General features: G+C 35.3%; 1 protein-coding gene across 3 annotated transcripts in view; it reads right to left on the bottom strand.

Annotated features, from left to right (window-relative positions):
- The window catches only part of EDEM3 (ER degradation enhancing alpha-mannosidase like protein 3), a 68419-nt gene that overhangs the window by 27335 nt on the left and 19415 nt on the right, over positions 1 to 21669 (bottom strand). For all 3 annotated transcript variants that reach the window (XM_039256625.1, XM_039256623.1, XM_039256624.1), the window contains 7 exons: positions 21015 to 21115; positions 20232 to 20271; positions 15309 to 15421; positions 14178 to 14331; positions 8875 to 9009; positions 6484 to 6589; positions 1759 to 1856 (listed from right to left, as the gene is read on the bottom strand). In XM_039256625.1, the coding sequence (XP_039112556.1) occupies positions 1759 to 1856; positions 6484 to 6589; positions 8875 to 9009; positions 14178 to 14331; positions 15309 to 15421; positions 20232 to 20271; positions 21015 to 21115 (747 nt within the window). The remainder of the gene's footprint in view (positions 1 to 1758; positions 1857 to 6483; positions 6590 to 8874; positions 9010 to 14177; positions 14332 to 15308; positions 15422 to 20231; positions 20272 to 21014; positions 21116 to 21669) is intronic.

The following is a 21669-nucleotide window of genomic DNA, read 5'->3' as shown; positions in this document are numbered from 1 at the left end:
TACTAAGTAATTATTATGTATTTAAATTATTCTCTATATGGAAATCTTTATAAAATATATTCCCCTGTGTTAACTCCGATACAGAATATTAAAGACTATAGTAAATATAGGATCTTCTGAGGGGAGCAGATCTGAACACTGTCATCCTGTGGGATGGGCCCATGGCTACTATGCCCTTGTGGGCAAAGGATGCTCTTACATCGTCTTGAAATATAGTTACAGGCTTCTGTATTACAGAATTTGTTTTCTACTTTGTATAGGAAGTTTGGTTCCTTCTCAGCTAATGTAATTAATACTCTGGTGCTCACCACCACCTAAATTAATGCATCTAATCAGTTACCACTCTTGTAGTCTGCTAAGTATGTCTTATATGTTCTTAAAAACTCTTTTTTCCCCTTCTTTTATCTTCTTCCCCTAGATATTTCTCAGCTTTGACAAAAACAGGTTGAGCTGTTAGTCAATGAATGATAATGAGGCAACAAAAATAATCTGTTCTTGTTCACCTCGAGAAAATCTCATTATAATCTAAAAAACAATAGGTGATAGTTTTTTTTTAAAGTATTCAACCAAGGGGCACCTGGGTGGCTCAGTTGGTTAAGCCTCTGACTTCCGCTCAGGTCATGATCTCAACGGTTCGTGGGTTCGAGCTCCGTGTAGGGGTCTGTGCTGACAGCTAGCTCAGAGCCTGTAGCCCATCTTCGGATTCTGTGTCTCCCTCTCTCTGAGCCTCCCCTGCTCACACTGTCTCTCTCTCTCTCAAAAATAAATAAAACATTAAAAGAAAAAAAGTATTCAACCAATAACTTATTATTAGGTCTCTTCTTGGTTTTTCCGAATTTGTGTACTATTTAATAACCATTACTGAGTATCTGCCAGATGCTGAGGCACAGCATTAACACTTTACATGCACTAGCTCATTTAATCCTTCCAACATCCCCATGAATAGTACTACTATTCCCATTTTATGGATAAGGAACAACGACAAACAGCATAAAGTTACTTGCCCAAAGTCACAAAACCAGTGGTACAACCAGGATTTAAACTCAGGTAGAGGAACTCCCATACTTCAAGTCACCGTACCATACTGTCTCACAGTAATGTGGGTGAATTGATGGGTACAAAAATAAATTATAAATAATTTCAAAAAAACCACAGTGATACACCTGATACGTTTACTGTACTGATTTCATTTTGCTTCAATTACAAAGGCAATCCAATCAGATTCAATACCCTCACCCTCCTCTCCTAAACATATGCCTGTAATTCTGACCTAGACTTAAGACTTACAGATCTGCTTTTGAAACGAACACTCACTAGTTTCTCTAGATGTCCAAAGCCCTGTATGCTTGATGTGATCAAGGACTAAGTCAAACTTCCAAGATTTCACAAAAAATTAGAATCCATAAGAAAAAAATAACTCGTTATTTATTCCAATAAATTCTCGTAATGTATAAAAAATTAGGTAAAACTCAAATCCAGCTATTTTAATACTTACTAGTGGATCTTAAAAACTTCTGATAGATGAAAATAAAACTACTTTGTAAACTAAATTTTGGAGTTTATATAGTTTTGTCCTATCCCTGTCCAAAATCATCAGGGAATACTGACCCCTACACCCCCCCCAAAAAACCAAAACCAAAACCAAAAACCACATTTAAAAACATTATTTCTCAGATTGCCACTCAGATAATTGAGCTTCTATCAAAATATGGCAAATAAAATTGGCTCTAAAATTAATATAAAATTGGATCAACTTACTGTATTAAATCTTTCCAGAAAACTGTCATCTCCAAGTAAGACATAGGCTTTCAAGAGATATTCATAATATGAATCAATCCCTGCTCCAACTCCACTATCTATGGAAAAAATACACATGAACATGATTCTTGATTTAAAAAGTCTTAAAAACTCTTTACAGAGTATAAGCAAGGGTATTAGTACACTAAGAATGAAACATTGGTTTAAACATGAAACTGTGTTTACAGTAAAAATTCAACATTTACAAAACATTAATCCTATTATTTGAATAACAACAATTCCTTGCTGATAATGTTTGTATGTTTACATGTTTAAAAAAAAAAGACTCTTTGTAAAACTGGCTACATAAATCTTATTTAAAAGCAGGAGATACCAGTTTTAAGAAGTTTTTCAAAACTCATTTTCTTAGTAAGGAACTCCAGAGAGGAAATACTAGAGACCATTGTGTAATTTTTTTTAAAAAATTCAGACCCTCGGGGCGCCTGGCTAGCTCAGAGCATGAGATTCTTAAAAATTCAGACCCTTAATCAGTAGGAAGCAATCCTTAAAATTAGAGTACATATGAAATCAAGACTGCAGCTGTTTGGAGGTACCAATTCTTTTTTTTTTTTTTCCTGTTTAAGATTTTAAAGTAATCTCTACACTCAACATGTGGCTGGAGGTTACAACCCCAAGATCAAGAGTTGTATGCTCTACTGACTAAGCCAGACAAGTGCCCCACTGGAGGGGACAATTCTAACTGCTGTACCTAGTGCGACTGGTGGCCTCTTCCTCCATGATGATCATTAAAGACCAAAGGAAGAAAATAAAAACCTGTAAGAAGCCTCACGGCAGAGGCAGGGAAGGTGGGCAAGAGGGTAGCTTTGGCCAGGGGCAGAAGGCGGCCAGACATGGCTAAGAAAGTCAAACAGGAGGGAAACTGCTAGAGCTTTGCAGTTGCTTCTCTCCCACCACTGTCAGAAGACACAGTGTCTCCTCCTATACGTGCTACAACTGAGTCCATGCTCCAGGTATCCTCAGGGTAAAATCTGGGCAGCACAGAAGCCCTGCATAAGAAACTGAACAAAAGAGGGAGGGACTAATTTTAGACATTCTTTCCCCTACTTTTCCCCACAACTCCTGAGGCTGGTGAATTACAATCTAAATTATAATTACAATATTAGCAATCCCTATGCCCTGGGAACACTCAATGTCAACTGAATCAGAATCTCTAGGAATCCAAGCATCAGTATTTTTTAAAAAAACTTCTTAGAATTCATCCTTCCTTCAGATCACTGAGAATGATAGGGATTGGAATCTGATCTTTCCACAGAGTAGGTGACAAAGAAACATGAACTTACAGGCCCAAAACATTTCATTAAAAATGAAAAGAATCTACTAGAATAAGAATTTATCAGAACAAGAAATAATAGAACAGGCACACCCATTTTAAATTATTTAATTTTAAAATTAGCCTAACAGAAGCATGTGGGTGGCATATTCGGTTATGCATTGAACTCTTGATCTTGGCTTAGGCCGTGATCTCAGTTTGTGAGTTCGAGCTCCATACTGGGCTCTGCACTGATAGACCCCGCTTGGGATTCTGTCTCTCCTTCTCTCTGCCCCTCCCCAGCTTGTGCTTTTTCTCTCTCAAAATAAATAAACTAAAAAAAATTTTTAATTAGCCTAATAAACATACTAAAGAGATAAGGAAGATATTAGCAGTAAAAAAATAAGAAGAAAAAAAACTTTCTTTAAGTAAGCTCTCCATCCAACTTGGAGCCTGAACTCACAACCCTGAGATCAAGAGACACGTGCTGTACTGGCTGAATAGGCCAGGCACCCCAATAAGAAAAAACCTTTAATCAAGCAGAAATACACGGAATAAAAATAAAGTTAAAGTAGCATAATAGATGGAGTATACAGCAGAAAGGATGCAGCTTTAGGAACAGATTAGCCAACTGGAAAACCAGAAGCAACCTTGCAGAAGAAAGAAAGGCAGAAAAAATATATATATATAAAAGCTAAGATATATGGAGGCCGAATAGAAGGGATTAAGATAACAGGAATTGCAAAATGACAAACAAAAATGAAAAGAGTATCTAAAAAATAAGATGAAAAAAATAAAAAATAAGACCAGTTTTCAGCAATTAAAAACATAAAAGATTTTAGGGGCGCCCGAGCGTCTCAGTTGGTTAAGTACCCAACTCTTGATTTCGGCTTAGGTCATGACTTCACGGTTGTGGGACTGAGCCCCACATCAAGCACTGTGCTCACAGTGTGGAGCCTGCTCAGAATTCTCTCTCTCTGTCCTGTACTCCCCCAACAAATAAATAAATAAACTAAAAAAAAAAAAAAAAAAAAACCACACAAAGAATTTAAATAGAAAGCACCCATAGAATACCAAAAGTTAGAGCAAAAGAATATTTTAAATATTTATTTATTTTTGAGACAGAGAAAGAGAGAGAGGAAGAGGGAGAGGGAGAGAGGGAGAGAGGGAGAGAGAGAGGGAGAGAGGAAGAGGGGGATGGAGAGGGGGAGGGAGAGGGAGAGGGAGAGGGAGAGGAGGAGGGAGAGGGGGAGGGAGGGGGGAGAGGGAGAGGAAGAGGAAGAGGGAGAGGAAGAGGAAGAGGGAGAGGGAGAGGGGGAGAGGGAGAGAGAGAGGGAGGGGGAGAGAGAGGGAGAAGGAGAGAGGGAGGGAACAAGTGGGGGAGGGGCAGAGAGCAAGAGGCAGACATAGAATCTGAAGGCAGCTCCGGGTTCCAAGCTGTCAGCACAGAGCCCAATGCAGGGCTCTGCAAACCCATGAACTGTGAGATGATGACCTGAACCAAAGTCAGACGCTTAACCGACTGAGCCACCGATGTGCCCCTCTTTGCATTTAACATTCTTAATCTTCCAGAGAGAAAGAATAGATCATATACACAAGGGCATAAAAATCAGGATAATATGAGATTTTTTGCAGGATGTAAGACAACAGCATATTTTCAAAGACTTGAAGGAAAAGAACTTAAACAGAAAATTATATACAAACTTTCACTCAGATACGAAAGCATAAGAAAATGACTGTCAGGCATAAAAGGCCTCAGAAGCTATTAAAGCTACTGAAAACAGGAATAATTACTTAAATAACAAGAGTGGCAAATTTAACAGATGTTGCAGGCACTGCACAAAGTACAAGTGAGCAAATACCTTGACAGTTTGTTACCTTTAAAGGAGAAGGAGGGTAGCACCAAGACCAAAGGAAAAAAGAACATATTCATAGTGAATAAGAACCAAGTAACTACATAATATCAACATAACCGGAAATGGGGCAAGGGGAGGCAGAGACAGGAGAACATGGGCTGAAGTTCATGTTTTATCCTTGTATATTGCTGGTGGAAGTATAAAGTGGTGAAACAACTTTGGAAAACAATTTTGAGAACAATTTTGACATTATCTCCTGAAGCCAAAAACATTAACTTATCCTATGATCTAAAACTTCCACTCTTCCATACGTAGCCAAGAAAAACTCCTAAACATGGATAACAGGAGAAACATCCAAAAATATTCATAGCACTACTATTCACAATAGTAAAATCCCAGAAACGATCTAAATGTTCAGATCAGACTGTGGTTCATTCATTTAATAAAATATTATACAGTAGTCACAGTAAAATGAACTATGCCTTCATATAATAATATGCATGAATCTTAGCAATATCATATTAAGTGAAAAAGTCTCAAAAGTATACATAGATGATACGATTTTATAAAGTTTAAAGCAAAACAAAAAATATACTTTTTAAGATACATACAGATGCAATACAACTTTATTATTAAAAGCAAATGATCAATTCAAGAGAAGAATGATGACTATTTCAGTTAGAGGAGGCAGAGATATGGGATTGCAGAGGTAGAGAGTCAAGGACCATGTGCAGAAGTGCATGTTGTCAAGTAACGGATGGCCCATTTGTAGGTCCTTACTACATTCTTAAAAATGACTAAGTGAAATGGGCCATGCATAGACCAATGATGAGTGTGTCATAAACCAAAAATTATGATTGATTGAAAATTAATTCTGATTAATTTGCACCTCAGATCCAAGCAGGTTACAGTGTTTTCTTTTGTTTTGGTTTTAAATAGGTTCCATGCCCAGTGTGGGGCTCCAAGAAGATTAAAATAAAGAAACTGAAGAATTCTGAAACCAGAATTCAGATTAGTTTCAGGAACCATTTGGACAAAATTTGGAAAAATCTTATATAATACTAGAAAGATAATAAGTAGGAATATTCTAGTATATTTCCATTCATCTATGCTTTATAGGGGTGTCCTATAAAGATAAAATCACATTCTTTATATACCACTCTATCCGGTTTGTTCAAATAACATTTGTCTCATGATTCCAATTCATTTTAATAAGGGCTAGTAATAAAATTAAATAAAGATTTCCACTTAATGTGAGATGGCTGAGGTATTCAGATCCTCTAATTCTCAAAGGAATAGCTCTAGTGTTTCATCTATACACTATATCTACAATGCTACACCCAAAAAGGTATGAAACAAAACAGTAAGCCCATCTAGAATAAGTGTGCTATTATTAGGCACCAAAGAAGAAAATCAAGTTAAATCAGTTAAAATTCCAGAAATCTGGTGAAAAACTATGCTTTATACTGTCCCAAAGATTATTTTAACAAATGAAAATCCTTTGTTTCCCAACCATTCTGAGGATATGAAGGCTTGATTTAAGAAGTCCAACTTACATACCTTTTCTTACCCAATCTCCAGTATGAATATTTATAGTCACACCCACTAAATTACTACTTCGCTGTCTTTTTTCCCAGAGAAAATCAAGAGCTTTTCTTGCGTATTCCTATAATTTAAAAAAAGCAAAGCATATCTGAAGAACTGTAGGTCTCTGGCAAACAGGGGACAAAGAAACAAAAATCAAAGACTCACAGCATATTATAAGAATTAAGTAAAATCTCTAAGATAACCATCTATAACATATATTAAACTTCTTTGCAGGTAAAATCTTGGCTTTTTCTCAGCCAATCAAATCTGTTAAAAAGAGTAAGTCTAAAAATGCTATTCGGTGGTAGTGATCTCACTTTGAGACCATTACATTCATCTACTCTTGTAGTGCAGGTTCACATTCACACACATATTATTAAATTATATAAATTACTGCCATAATTAAATGTACTTGTTAAAATAATTTCTATCGTTTAAATACAAAGTGAAAATCTCCTCAGGCACTCTTATTTACAGAATTAGAAGAGAATATCAAAGTTGGCATGTCATCTTTGAAACACAGATATTTCAAGAGCCCACTTTTTTAAATAGCATGAATCTTTATTACTGAAGACTAAATAAATTAGTATTCCTTTGACAATACCAAATTTATAATCTTATGGTACCATTTTTAAAACTTTAATCCATTAGACACTAAATTAAAATAATTTCTGATCAAATTCTTGGCTTTGGATGAAAAATGTTATAAAAAATAAAAGCAAAGGACATTACAGAGAGTTAATTTCAAAAAATAAAATAAAAAACAAATTTAATTTCAGAGCATGAATCTATTTAGCTTTGGAGAAGTACTTCTACAAAAGAAAACCAATTTGCTACACTATAGATTTAAGAAGAGTGTAAAATAGTCTTAACTCTTGATTCAGCTTATTTATGATTTTTTTTTAAATGAAGGAGATTATGGCTTTAATTAAATGCTAGAACTTCAGAACCAGAAGTTTCATAAAGATCATATTTCCCTGCTTCTATCTTACAGCTAATAAAATAGGCCCAGTGAAATTAAAGATTTATCCAAAGTTCAAAACTGAATTATAGGACAACAAATATAAAATTCATATCTCTCTATATATTAGATCTACACCAGCAAACTTTCTGATAAGGGCCAGATAGTAAATACTTTAGCCATTATCGGTCGTACAGTCACTGTCACAATTACTCAACTCTCTCACTGTAGCACAAATGGAGTCACAGACAAAAATAAACAAATAAGCATGACTATGTTTTAATAAAACTTTATTCCCAAAAATTGGCAGTGACTGGATTTGGCCCTGACTGTTGTCTGCCAACCCGATTCTGTCAACTGCATCAGGCTGCTTCTCTTACAATAAATTAATGTATATTCATAAGTTGAAAAGATCATAATTTTCAAGAGATTTACTCATAAATACAAAATAGACAAGTGGAAAGAATATGGACTTTGTATTTAGGAAGGCATGGATTCTAATTCCAATTCCACTCATTTACCGATTAGCTATGCATCTTATCCTCTTTAGGTCTCACTTTCCCAACCTAAAAATGCATCAGTATCTCTGAGTTTGTAGTTTGAATTAAGACAGTATACACAAAAATGACTATATTTTTCAATGAAGGGAAAATATAAGTCAGCAAAGTACAGAATAAAAACTAAACCAAATACACACATACACACACATACACACTCTTGACTTATTTTACTTAGACCTAACGTGTTTAAGTATAGTTATAGTGCTAGTATACATTCCCTATTTCTGCTGCTTCTGTGTGCCACCTGCTGAACTTTTAAAAATTTTCCTAAATCATATGTGTGAAAAAGATGGTGTTTTGTGATACTATTGCACTACAATGACATGCTTAAACATACAGATAAAATTAAAAGTGTGAGACATAGCTAGTCCACAACTTTTACTTAGGATATATGAAGTCTTTTGGGAGAAGAAATAACATTAACCTTGGAGTAAAAAACTTACAGATATGACTCTATCAAGACAAGGGTAAAAATTTCACTGTTTCAGTGAAGCTTTCAGAAATGCAATGGACCATCTAGAAGTAGAACAAATAAACAAAAAGACACAATTTTCCACATAAGACATTTGTGATATCAAATTCCTAGAATATGGCTAAAAGTCTTCTAAGAATAGACCTAAAAATTTATAGTTTGTGAAAAAATGCAAAGTTGTATTTAATATACAGCCACCTCACAATGACTTCTGGGCTTTTTGACAAAAACCATGTGATGGTATCTAGACAAAAGTTCCCTAAACTAACAGTAATACTCCAACTGATAATCCTCATACTTGATCAATGGAAAAAAGATATAAAGTTAGTTACATCCAATACCCAAGAAAGCAAAGACTATGAAAAGCAAACCTCAAATATTGTTGCTCCTGTGAATCGACTTAAAGCAGCAAACTCAAGGATCAAGGTACCTGCACAAGCTGTACAGGTATCGGTCTCAGTTCCTGTCCGAGCTTCTGGTTTTCTGATACCAAACTTTAAATTAATCTAAATAAAATCAGAAGATTATCATTAGCAACTATCAAGATATAATGGCTTCTTGGATAAGAGATTATTTTTCAATCAGGATTTTTCATCAACTCATAGAAATAACTAATAAAATATCTAAACACTGAAATTTAATCTGATGATCTTTGTGACTTTCCAATTTAATATCTAGTGAAGTATATTCTACCATATGTAATATTTGTGGGGTAAGTTTTCATTTATTTCCTACTTCAATGAGAATAAAATTCAGCACTCATTTAAGAATTGCACAGAGAAAATACCTTCTATAACGATTTTATTCTCTGGACAGTTTGAACTAGTTAGTATAAGAATATGAAAGGGGGGAGGGGGGAGATGGGCATGGAGGAGGGCACTTGTGGGGTGAGCACTGGGTGTTATATGGAAACCAACTTGACAATAAACTATTTGTTAAAAAAAAATAAATGAATTGATTAAAAAAAGAAAAAAGAATAGGATAACAGACTAGCCCTAAGAGAAATTCAGTTTAATTGAGAATTGGCAAAAAACAAGTACTAGATTAGCCCTTCACAGTGAAAAAACGGATTAGGTATGGTGCATATTTAGAAGGAGATTAAAATTTTGTTTAAAGGCTTTAAAAGTTTTGAAATTCAATGTATAGCCTTGTTGACGGGCTATCAAATAACACGAAGAAAATTTTTTCCAAGGAGTTTTTTTTACAATTCAAAGACAGCCAAATTATACTATGTTATAAAACTGGATGAACCAAAACCAAACTGACCAGATCCTGATTATAGTCTTCCACAGTCAAAATAAATAACAAAAGAGCAAGCATATGCCAAGGATTTAGTGTAACATAAATGATGTAACATATCTGATGTGTCCAGATCAGTTATTATTCAGACTCATAAGGAGAAATTCAAATAACTTTATATTTCAACTTCTCTGAGGAAATCAATTGCTGAGTATGCCTATTATCTTAACAGTATTCAGTCAACACTCTAGGAATACAGGGATAATACTCACTCACCACCAATAAACATATAACAAAAGTGAAAGGTAGGCGAGACACAGTAGATTGCTCATTGGCCATTTACCTCACTTTCCCGAATGCCACTTGAGGCATTTACCTCATGTTTCATGTGCTCTTAGCCTAGCAGCATCTCTCTATCCCCACTCAAATTCATAATTACCTCTACCATTTCTAATTCTGAAAGAATAAACGACTTTAGGTAGTTCTGAACCAAGAACGAGAATGGGAAACATCCCTTGTCATTTTCATGTTACCTATTATCTCTACCTACAGAATTAAAATTGATAATAAACTTTAAAATTAATTAATATTAATTACACTAAGGTAAAGTGTGATAATTTTTCTAAATATTTGCAATAAGAGTCAACAGTAAAAATATTTTCTGGTTAGTTCTATTAATTATTACAATCAACTGATCAATAGTTACCTACTATGTGGTGGGTATTATGTTAAGATACAAAGTAATTGGGGGCACCTGGGTGGCTCAGTTGGTTAAGCTTCAACTTCGACTCAGGTCATGATCTCACTGTTCATGGGTTCAAGCCCCGCGACGGGCTCTGTGCTGACAGCCAGCTCAGAGCCTGGAACCTGATTCAGATTCTGTATCTCCCTCTCTCTCTGACCCTCCTCTGCTCACGCTGTCTCTCTCTCTCCCCCTCAGAAATAAATAAAATATTTAAAAAAATTTTTTTAATTAAAAAAAAAAGATACAAAGTAACTGAAAAGCTCCTTGTCCTCAGGGAGCTTAAAATCCACACAGAGCAAATAAGACAGACACATAAATGGAGATGGTAACTGATAATGGAAAAGTCGTAAATAAGTGCCAAACAAGTGGAACTGACAACAAACGTTAAGATAGAAAAATCAGAAGAAATACTACTGATATATAATATCACCGAATTCGGGGTAGCTAAGGGAAAAGTCCAGAGAAATAGTCATGAAAAAGCAAAGGCAACAGGAAAAACATTTGTATTCCACTTTTAGTATCTTTTAACAACAACAAAAAAGGAAATAGTCTGAATCACTGAAGTTTTGTACATTAAAAATATTTAAGGTGTTTGTACACTGAATTATAGTCTTTATTTACTGTCCCAAGATGATCTCTACAAAATGATATAAAAGGAATATTTCTTAATACATCTATCTATAGTATCATATCACTTCAATCGGATGCTGAAGGAAGTGTTATTCAACAACTTTCAAATGCAAAACCTCTAGGGGGCACTCTATTTCTACAAGACAAGAAAGAAATGTTGAGTGAGTTTTTTGCTAATGGAAATCCTCTTGCTGACTTTTGCTCTAGATGCTGGTTAGATAAGCTCCAGTCCTGACTAGATCTTAAAAGATGGGCGTAGAGGAGGCACTGGCAGTAGCATCCGTGTAGTCATGCAGGAAGTCAGAAACAAGGAGCTTACTGCCGTTTACTTGAAAGCCTTAAGACAAAAAGGGATAAAAGTATAATAAAGGTTTCATAGAATTTGGAACCTGGTTCCTCCTGATCCTGTGTTCCTGACAGTCACAAAGTAGTTCTTAAAAATACATTTTTTAATTAAAAAGTAGAAGTTTAAATTACCTACATTAAATTTATCTATATTATATATTTGCTACACCCCTTAAGCCCCTAAAATATGTACGGAGTCATAATGGAATTCTTACTAACCCTATATTTTATGGACAGAATCATCCACCCACTTGACTTTAGAAATGAGGACTTAAATGAAAACCCGGCAAAGTACTTTTAATTACGTTGGAGGAAACGGCATCACATAGTGTGGACTCCCTCTAGGGTTTATATGCAGGCAGAATACATGACCATTAACTATTATAGCATTTCTGTCCAGCAAATTTTTGAGTCAAAACCATTAATGCCACACTATCATTTATGCATGCATATCTAAGAGAGATACGACTGTACACATTTTCATGAGCAAAAGAAGTATTTAACAAGTGTGAATAAGGAAGGATGGGAAGATGCTTATTTTCTGCCTGTAGTCCTTTTTAAAAAGCAATATCAAAAATTTTGATATTCCAGAGTATAAGAAAACAACACATTCTTTTTATTTTACTAGAATACTCTTAAGTAGCTATTTTATTTTTTTACTTTTTAAAAAATATTTATTTTTGAGAGAGAGTGCGCATGAGCGAGTTGGGGAGGGGCAGACAGAGGGAGACAGAGGATCTCTGTGCTAAGAGCACAGAGCCTGACTGGGGCTTTAAACTCACTGACCGTGAGATCATGACCTGAGCTAAAGTCGGATGTTTAACCAACTAAGCCCCCCAGGCCTCCCAGTAGCTACTACTATTTTAATTCCTTGCCTGTTTTCTCCTGTTACAGCAAAAGTGAAGAAATGCTAGATTCCCCATAATTCAGTACCTCTACTTATAACAAAAACTAAAAATATTTACTAAAAGTAAATCCAATTAAATAAACATCTTGCTTATTCAAAATAACTTTGTTTTTAATTTTAATATGCTAAGAAAATTAAAAATCAACAGATAAGTTTAATCATCCTAGAAAGCAAAGAAATTCATATTAAAACAAGACTCCCATTTTTTCTCATTAAATTAGCAAAAGAATAAGTCACATTGTTGACAACAGTACAATGACACATATACTTTTATAAAACACTTCTGGAGAACAACTAGGCAGTAAGTACCCGAAGCCTTAAAAAAACATTCCCTATTTCTGTGACTATTTCTTCTTCTAGTAATTTATCCTATGAAAGAAATAAGTAAAATGATCTGTATAAAGATGTTCACAGAATAGCCATTCAAAATATCAAAAACTAAAAATTTAAATAAGAGATTTAAAAATTCCAGTCTGTTTTCACTTAAAAAAAAGTGTTGATCACAATCCACTAAATTGATAGGTAAATTAACCTATTGTGACCTCCAGTTTGAAAAGCAGTGCTCTAGATCATGGTCAGAGGTTTCTTGATGGTGAAAGTTAGTCTTCCTTGACCGTACTGGGAGAAAAGTTATTCCAGGTAATAGAGATGGGAGGCCTCAAGGCATGGAAATGTCAAAACAAAACAAAACAAAAAACATACCTTGGGTGTTTGGGGGGGACACTAATAGATTCTTTGGGCTGAAATGGAACATTCATTACACTGCGGTATGAGGTTGACAGAATGTCAGAAAGAACCATAATGAATTCTGAAGGTTAAAAGATACTCTGTACAATAGGGAGTCAGTAAAACTTCTGAGGGTAGTTTGATAAAAATTACGTTTTGTAAGATTAATTTTTTAAGCCTGTAAAGAATAAACCAGGGAGAAAAGAGTACGACAGGTATTCACAATAGTATAGGAACAAAATTATATTGGCTTCAACTAGCACAGCAGCAATAAGAAAAGAAAAAATTGTTAAGTTTGGTAATGGCTAAGGGATCTAACTTGGACAAGAGGGAGAGAGCAATAGTGTTAATAAAGAAATAAATAAATCAGGACAGAGAGAGTTCTTTCCATATTCAATGGCTTCTTTCCCTTTGCTTTAAATATAAAATTTTCTTGGGGGGAAAAACACAAAACTCCCTCAAGTGACTCTGCTGCCACCTCTCTTCAATTACCAACACGGAAACCTCAAAATGAATGGTCCTATATTTTCAACTATTTTGAACCCATCTTTCCCCTTTATTCTCCCATATTACAGCCTTTAGGGCTCTGTTTGTATCTAATTCTATTGGTTTCTAAAACACCTCCTTTCAAAGCTCTAAGATTTCATAACCATCACTACTGTGTGGTTCTCTTCCAGTAAGTCTCTGAACACTCTTTTCCACTCTCCACTCATTCCCCTCTGTCCTGGGTTCTCTTTATATCCTCTCCTCTGGAGAGTCAATACCCACGCCTGTTGATGCAACTGCATTTTTTGGCCCAGTAATTCTGTACCCAAATTCTAGTCTGGCATCTGTTTCTCTCTCCTGCAGCATAATCTAATCTGTTACGCAGTGGCACATAAAAGGCTTAAACTAATCAAAATTCTCATGCTGCTCAAACGCAAATTAATTGAAATGTCAATATAAATGTATTATATAGCAATGAAGCATTTTACTCCAGCCTCAAGCAAATGAAGAATAATGGCTCCAATTACAAAAATTCATTTTTTTTAAGACAGCAAAGGAAGAACATAAAGACTGCCATATTTTTCAGAATTACTTACTCTTGGATAAGGGAGGCCACTGGTAGTATTGAAAGCTGGTAAAAGTTTGTAACCCAATTGCTTTGCCATTTGGAGAAGTTCATCATTGTACCACTGCATGTACTCGCCTTTTTCTTTCAGCATGATTGCCAGGGAGTGTCCGCCCAAAAGACCCCTACAATCACAGAAATGAAACATTATCCATATCTTACAGATACTTAAAAGTTACTATTTAAAAAGATGTGATATCTTGTTATCAACAATTCAACACACATAAGGAAAGACCAAAGGAGAACTTGTTTTTTTTTTGTTTTTTGTTTTTTTACCTAACTCTGGCTACTCATTTTATGGCAAACCATAGCTAGTTCAAAAAAATGTCAGATGTTCTACCTGCTGTAAAGTGTTTGGCATTCTCCATACCTTAAAATTTCTCAAAATAAAGACTATCCTTTTAAAAAAAAATTCTATAAATCACATAACAAGTTTGACATTTGATTCTAACAAATTTTAAATTTAACTTAATTATATCATGAAATCTGTAACTCTTACAGTATAACATTAAAAAAAAAACCTCCTCATGCTGTATTAACTGTAATAGATTTTTAAATTGTGAAAAGCTACATAAATATTTCCTAAATTGAAGACTCCCTGTATCTAACAAAAGGAAATGTGTTACAATAACATAAAAGTAACCATTATGTGTAAACATTTAATAACACTGAAACTTGAATTAATAAATCCAATAATTCAATATTTTTAAATTTTCTAAGACTATATCAAACTGTTTAGTCGAGAGGTAATTATTATACATTTAACTTCATTGGGCTTGAAGAGGTACTGGCTAAAGTTAGCAAACTATGTAAACTAGCAAAAAACCTGAGATTAGCTGATATGCAAATGTTCAACCTCTAGTCCTTTTTTAACAACATACAAGGATAACCTTTGATTTCAGTCTACAACTATTTCCAAAGTCTGCTGCTGTCTGTGCCTGACACAATGCAAGGTCATCTCACAGCCTCTGTGTTTCAGAATATCCCAACTTTTATCTTTTAAACTTAAGAAATTTCTTTCTTTATTACCTTCAAGAAATAAACAGTATACCCTAGGCTTTTATGTTATTAAAATTATAGCTTTAGTGTCTTACATACTTACCCAAGAACTCTGATGTTTGTTTCAAAGACTGATACGACTACATCATTATCTAAATTAACATCTCTTAAAACTTTTCTGACTGCATCTTCAAATTCTTTAGTTTTATTCAATACCTAGGAGAAGAAAGTTATGGAAATAAAGTTCTTTTTCACCAAGTAAAAGAGAAATAGTATTACAATGGCTACTAAAAGCAAGTTAATACCTTAAGACTAAAAAGTGACACATACAAAATGTTTCTCTTAAGCCTCTGATAAAAATGTGGTATCTAAAACCCCCAAAATTAAATGCCTACATTATAAGGAATCTTTATACACTTTTTTAGACACATGAAAATATCATTAAGACTTTACAACAATCATCTCAACTGTTAACTGGTTTCTTAATATATAACCAATGACCTATAGCTGCATGAGATGAGCCGACTCCTCTCATTGATTTGGTTTCCAAGTCAAAACAACTCAGAAACCCTTTACCAAACAACATCAACTATTCACCAAACATCATTTTAAAGGTTGCTTACTCTTATTTTGTGTGTGAGAGAGAGCGAGAGAGCGAGCGCACGCATATGCATGTTCAAGCAAGAGGGAGGGGGTAGAGGGAGAGAGAATCCCAAACGGGCTCCCCACAGTCATCACAGAGCCCCACGCAGGGCTCAATCTCACAAACCACCTCATTCTTCTTGTCAGAGAATACACACATCCTTCAGAGAATGACTGACTGACTCTAAACCACACACTACCTGCCATCCTCACCCATGGATGCCCTAAGCCCTAACTGGGGAGGAACAGAATGCTGTGAGCAAGAGCAAGCCTTGATCTGAATTCTGGTTCTTTCACTCACTACCTGTATAATCTCAGTCAAGTGACTTCTGTCTCTGAGCCTGTTCCTTCATCCATAAAAAGAAGAAATATTTACTCTCATAGGAATGATTTCTCAAACGAGGTAATATATACAAAGTACTTTCAGTAGAGTGCCTGACTTAATTGTTTTAATAATTATTATCACAAGGGTCTAGAATCCAAAGAATTCTGTGGATTCTTACAATGAGCTCCATGAAGTGGCCATTGCATTATATAGCTGCTGTGATTTTTCAGTCTAAATTAAAACTGTGTCAGTGAGCCCTCTTGCTCAACTACTGATGCCAAGAGTTAAAACCATAAATAGACAAGACCACTTAACTCAAGCTCTAACTACAACCCACTGTGCTTATTTCTTATCACATAGAGTCATTGACAAGACATTTTGCAGTGACCAGAACATTCCAACTGCTAGATCAGAAAAGCCCTGATATCAATGGAATGCCTAGAAGACCACACCCTACATGCCCCTTTCCCTGCTCATGATCATGAGTTGAACACCTATGGACCCTCCGCCCATCGTCACAAGCTATCTGCCTGTTCTCCTGCATGGATCCCCCCCATTCCCCAACCTCCCCTTATAAAATTCTAGGTGTCCATCTTGCCTGCCAAGAAGTCAGTTGTTAAGGCTTGCACTTGCCACCTCCGCCAGCTGTCAGGACCCAAAATAAATCTCTCTCTTCCAAACCTTTCTCTCTTAAGTTTTTGACTTCTCAGAGTTTATCAGAGCTTGTTCAGCACTAGGGTTGGCAAACCAAGCCAGGAATGTTTCTGATTTGTCCAGCCCCCTCAGGATTCCCAAGGAGGGAGCAGTTGGTCAAAACAGTGTGCCAGATCTTAGCTGTTGGCTTCCTATAGATTGTTTGGTAACAGGTGTACAATTACATGGTATTTAGACCCTACCTAGATCCACTAACAATAGTTTTTTTTCACTTGTTATTCTTTTCATTCGATAATATAGTTTTCTAGTGCTTTTTCACCTGATTTGATACTTTCACTAAAAATTCTAATTTAAGTATAAGCCATTTCATAAGAATATCTGACTAAAATTCGAATAAAAGTAAAATTTAGGTAAGTCCTGAGTCAAATATACTATGAAGCCTGGTTTTAAACTGTTTTTCCTTGTCAATCTCAAAGTCCAAGTAAATTCTGCAGCCAACAAGTGCAGATGCATACCTTTATCACATTTAGAATAAAACAAGAGCTGCCTGGGTGGTTCAGTCAGTTAAATGTTTAGAATAAAACACAACTGTCTCACTCACCCACACATATACTTCTTAGTAACATTTGCTAATCTTATTCTTCTCCCTAAATCCATCTTCGGAGAATTACTTCCAAGAATTGGACCAGTGTTATTTGTTTCAAAGGGGAATAAAAGTGAAACGTTCTCTTGATCCATAATTAGTTAGAAAATTCATTCCAAATGCTCTACTGGTTGATGAGGTGGGGCTTTTTTTTTTTAAGCTTATTTTTATTTATTTTAAGAGAGAGAGAGTCGAGGACATGAGCGGGGAATAAGCAGAGAGAGAGGGAGGGAGAGAATCCCAAGCAAGCTCTGTGCTCCAGGCTGACCCCGACAAGGGGCTTGATCTCAAGACCCAGGGATCACAACCTGAGCTTAAATCAACAGTCAGATGCTTAACCAACTGAGCCACTCAGACACCCTTAGGTGATGAACTTTTAAGCTCCTATCTGATAATAAAGGATGAATTCAGGTCTCTTCCTTTCCCCGATCATCATTAATTTGTTTTAATATCTTTCTTTCTATAGATTTCATGGTAATATAAAATTTAAAGATAAACTTGAAGTTTTAGTTCTTGGCTTCATTACATCAATAAAAACTAGATGGCTAGAATTAAGAACAAGTTAAATTTAAAGATCAAACTAGGACAATAGAAATTCTACTTAACATATTATGGTATGACCAAAATAAAAATAGTTTTATGTACTGTCATATGTACAAATAAATCAATCACAAATAATCACAAAGTAAAGGCAAAGTAAATTAGAAATATTAATACATGTATTGATAAAATGTATAAGAGAGCACTCCTTTTAAATGTAGGGAAAAAAACCTCTCTAAACTACTTTAATTCTTCTGTTTAAATTAAAAAGAAAATGTTTAAAATAGTGCCATGAAGTTATGATGACATGTAATAAGTCACTTAGGTTATTCCTACTTGAAAATACTAAAATTTAAAGAGTTTAGAAAGTATAATTTTTAAATGTTTGTAAGACATTATGAATCTTCCTTCTTAACACTTCTTGAGGATAGCTTCAACAAATAGGAGTTACTTATCTGAATCTGACCAAAGCTCAGCAAGAAATAATCTCTTATAGTTAACAGGAAATTTAAATACCTAGTCTAGGCCCTTCTGAGGTGAAAACAGGAACCCAGAGAAGTTAAATAATTTGGCCAAGATCATATATATCAGAACAGCCACGAGGAGCCAGAACTCAAATTTATAGAGAGCATGGTCTGCTAACCAGCAATAGCAGCACCACCAAGTGGCAGCTTATTAGAAACACAGATTCTTGGGCCCTACATTCAGCCTATTGGATCAGAATCTGCATATGAGCAAGATCCCCAGGTGAGTTTACAGTATGTGGGAGTTTAAAAAGCACTGCATAAGTATCCAATATTTCTCAAACTTTACCATACATCAGAATCATCTGGGAGCTTGTTAAAAAAACAGACTACTGGGCCTCATTCCCAGACTTTGATTTAGTATGTAAGGATGAAGCGCTAGAATTGTGCATTTCTAACAAATTGTCAGGTGATGCCGCTGTTGCTGCTGGGATATTTTGAGAACCAATGCCGGAGTATATAATTGGCATAAACTGAAAGATATCACCTTGGTAATACTTAATGGCCACTCAAGTAGAAGCCAACAGATTTTTAAATACGGGAAAGTTACACACACTGAAACCACCTTTCTTTCTTCATTTCTGATTAAATTTTTTAAAGCATACGATATCTGAGATCCATGTTCAAGAAAATCAACTAAGACCTTATAGAGAGAGGATGGGGAACTTGCCACGGGGAAGGATAAAGCTGGCAGAATGAGAACCAAACTTGAGTTCACCCATGCTCTTTCCTAACACACAGCTCCTGCTCTTCACTCCCCATGTCAATCAAGGTATATGCAAGGAGCATAACCCAGCTACAGTTACAAATAAATAATACCTCTTAATTTCTCCCAAGGTGGTAATTTGTGCCTCCCAGGATATAGAAGGAGGGAGGTGAAAGGGAAGTGAAAGATGGGGGGAGGCAGAGGCAGAGGAGAGGAAAAAGAAAATGCCTAGTGAACGAACAATGTAGAAATAATACTGGGAAGACATTCTGAAAAATGTCTGCCACCCCAGAGATTTTTGTTTTGTTTTTTAAAATCTTAATCAGCACTTGAGATATTAACTCAAAGTTGTGAATTATGTCCTAAGGAAAATCCTGAAACAAGCTTACTTTTACACTGTAAATGGTCTAAAAGTAGAAAACTTTCTAGTATCTTTCTAGACACTGTATTAAGAAAGCATGACACCTGGAACTCAGTCTTCCCCTCTGCCCATAACAGACCATCCCCAACCAGAATTAATTAAAATGATTTTGTAGCCCATGAGGTTGAAAAGGATTGCCAAGAAGTGATCACTTAGTACTAAAAATCACTACTGGGAAAAAATTAATTGTTTTTAGTGAACATAACATATAAAAATTCTAATTTAACAATTTCAGTATCACTGTGGTATGCCATTCTGGAACAAGTATATCAATGGTATTTGTATATATCTTTCTGTATAAAGGGAAGCAACCCTCCTGGTTAAAAGTGTCATCACATAAGCTGACATATATACAAATTATTTCATTATCTCCATGATTTCATTTGACATTCATGTGAAATAATCAACTCAATAGTGTGAAAGATATTTAGAAGCAAAGATCAGAACACCTTAAATTCTGAAAACTTCTACTTCAGACTTACATACCATTACTGTAATGACTGCATTCATATCTGAGTGCGCACATTATGAAATTTATAAAATAAGTAAATTCAAGAAGAATCCAACCTACCACAAGAGTGTCCAAAGAATCAATCAGTGTCAAGGAAAATCTAAGAAACAAGTATAATGAGATACAAACCATTAGAATTTTGAATATCTTATCCATGAATTTATAAGCAGATGTATCTATGCCTTATTGACTGGTAGTTTCTATTAGCTAGTACTTCCAATCATGTATAGTACAATGTAACTTATAAAAAAGCACTAAAGTCACCTGAAAAGCCTTAACATAACATTTTAATGTTCAGTGTATCTACATAACTTTCAAAATAAAGAGAAATATCAACTTTTTAAAAAATATTTTTATTTATTTCTAGGAGAGAGAGAGAGAGACAGCGTGAGCAGGGGAGGGTCAGAGAGAGAGGGAGACAGACTCCGAAATAGGCTCCAGGCTCTGAGCTGGCAGTCAGCATAGAGCCCGACGCGGGGCTCGAACCCATGAACCGCGAGATCATGACCCAAGTGAAAGTCGGACGCCTAACCGACTAAGCCACCCAGGCGCCCCGAGAAATATCCACTTTTTAAAGCAAATAAAAAACATTAAAGTATCAACACCTTTTAAGGTGTCAATTTTATATACATTTGAAAAGTTATATTCAACTTAACTTTTCACTGACCTAACAGGTACACTGATTTTTTATAAAAGATAACAGAAGGAAATAGAAGAGTTTAATGTTAATACTTAAAGCAGTCCTTAAAATTTAACCATTCCCCAGAAATGTAACCATAAGCTACATCTGAGACTTGGGAACCCGGAAGTGCCACGCCACCCACTGGGCCCATGAATGCTCACTTTCCCAAGGCATCATCAACGTCACCCCGACTTGGCTCCTGGCCTCTAACACGACCTCTGCAGGTTAAAGGCATGAGTTCATCAGCTGGGTAAGCATGTTCCTGCAAGGAAAATTTTAGTGAGTCACTGAGAAAAATAAGAGAAAGCAAACATCACCCAGAGGACACAACCTTCCTGCAGTTATTAAAAAAAAACAAAGTTAAAATAAAAGTTGGAAGTTCTACTATTCTTCCAGTCTATGGAATCTTTTTAAAAAAAACTTTAGTTATGAATGTAATACATGCTTGGAAAAAAATACTAAAAAATACTTCTTTAAAAATCTGATAATCTGCTTCAGTTCCACCCAGTCTCATTCCCTGGAGGTAACTACTGTTAAGACTGGCATTTATGCTTCCAAATGTATCCACATACATTAAAATACATGCACATATATAATTTACATTTTATTTACAAGTAGCTGCTCATGTCACATGCATACACAGCTCTAAAATTTGTTTACCTAAATCACAGTGCAGTTTTTCCATGCTAGAATTTTATGGGGTTTTGTTTGTTTAGTAACTGCAAAGTGATCACTTAATATTAACTAATATTACTGAGTACTTATGTTCTAAGCACTGTTCTGTGCAGTTTAGTTCATTTAATTATCACACAGCCC

Source organism: Hyaena hyaena, unplaced genomic scaffold (genome assembly GCF_003009895.1).
Source record: "Hyaena hyaena isolate Hyena2069 unplaced genomic scaffold, ASM300989v1 scaffold_580, whole genome shotgun sequence".
Taxonomy (NCBI): Eukaryota; Metazoa; Chordata; class Mammalia; order Carnivora; family Hyaenidae; genus Hyaena; species Hyaena hyaena.
The sequence above is the reverse complement of the archived record's forward strand: the minus strand, read 5'-3'. Positions and strand labels throughout refer to the sequence as shown.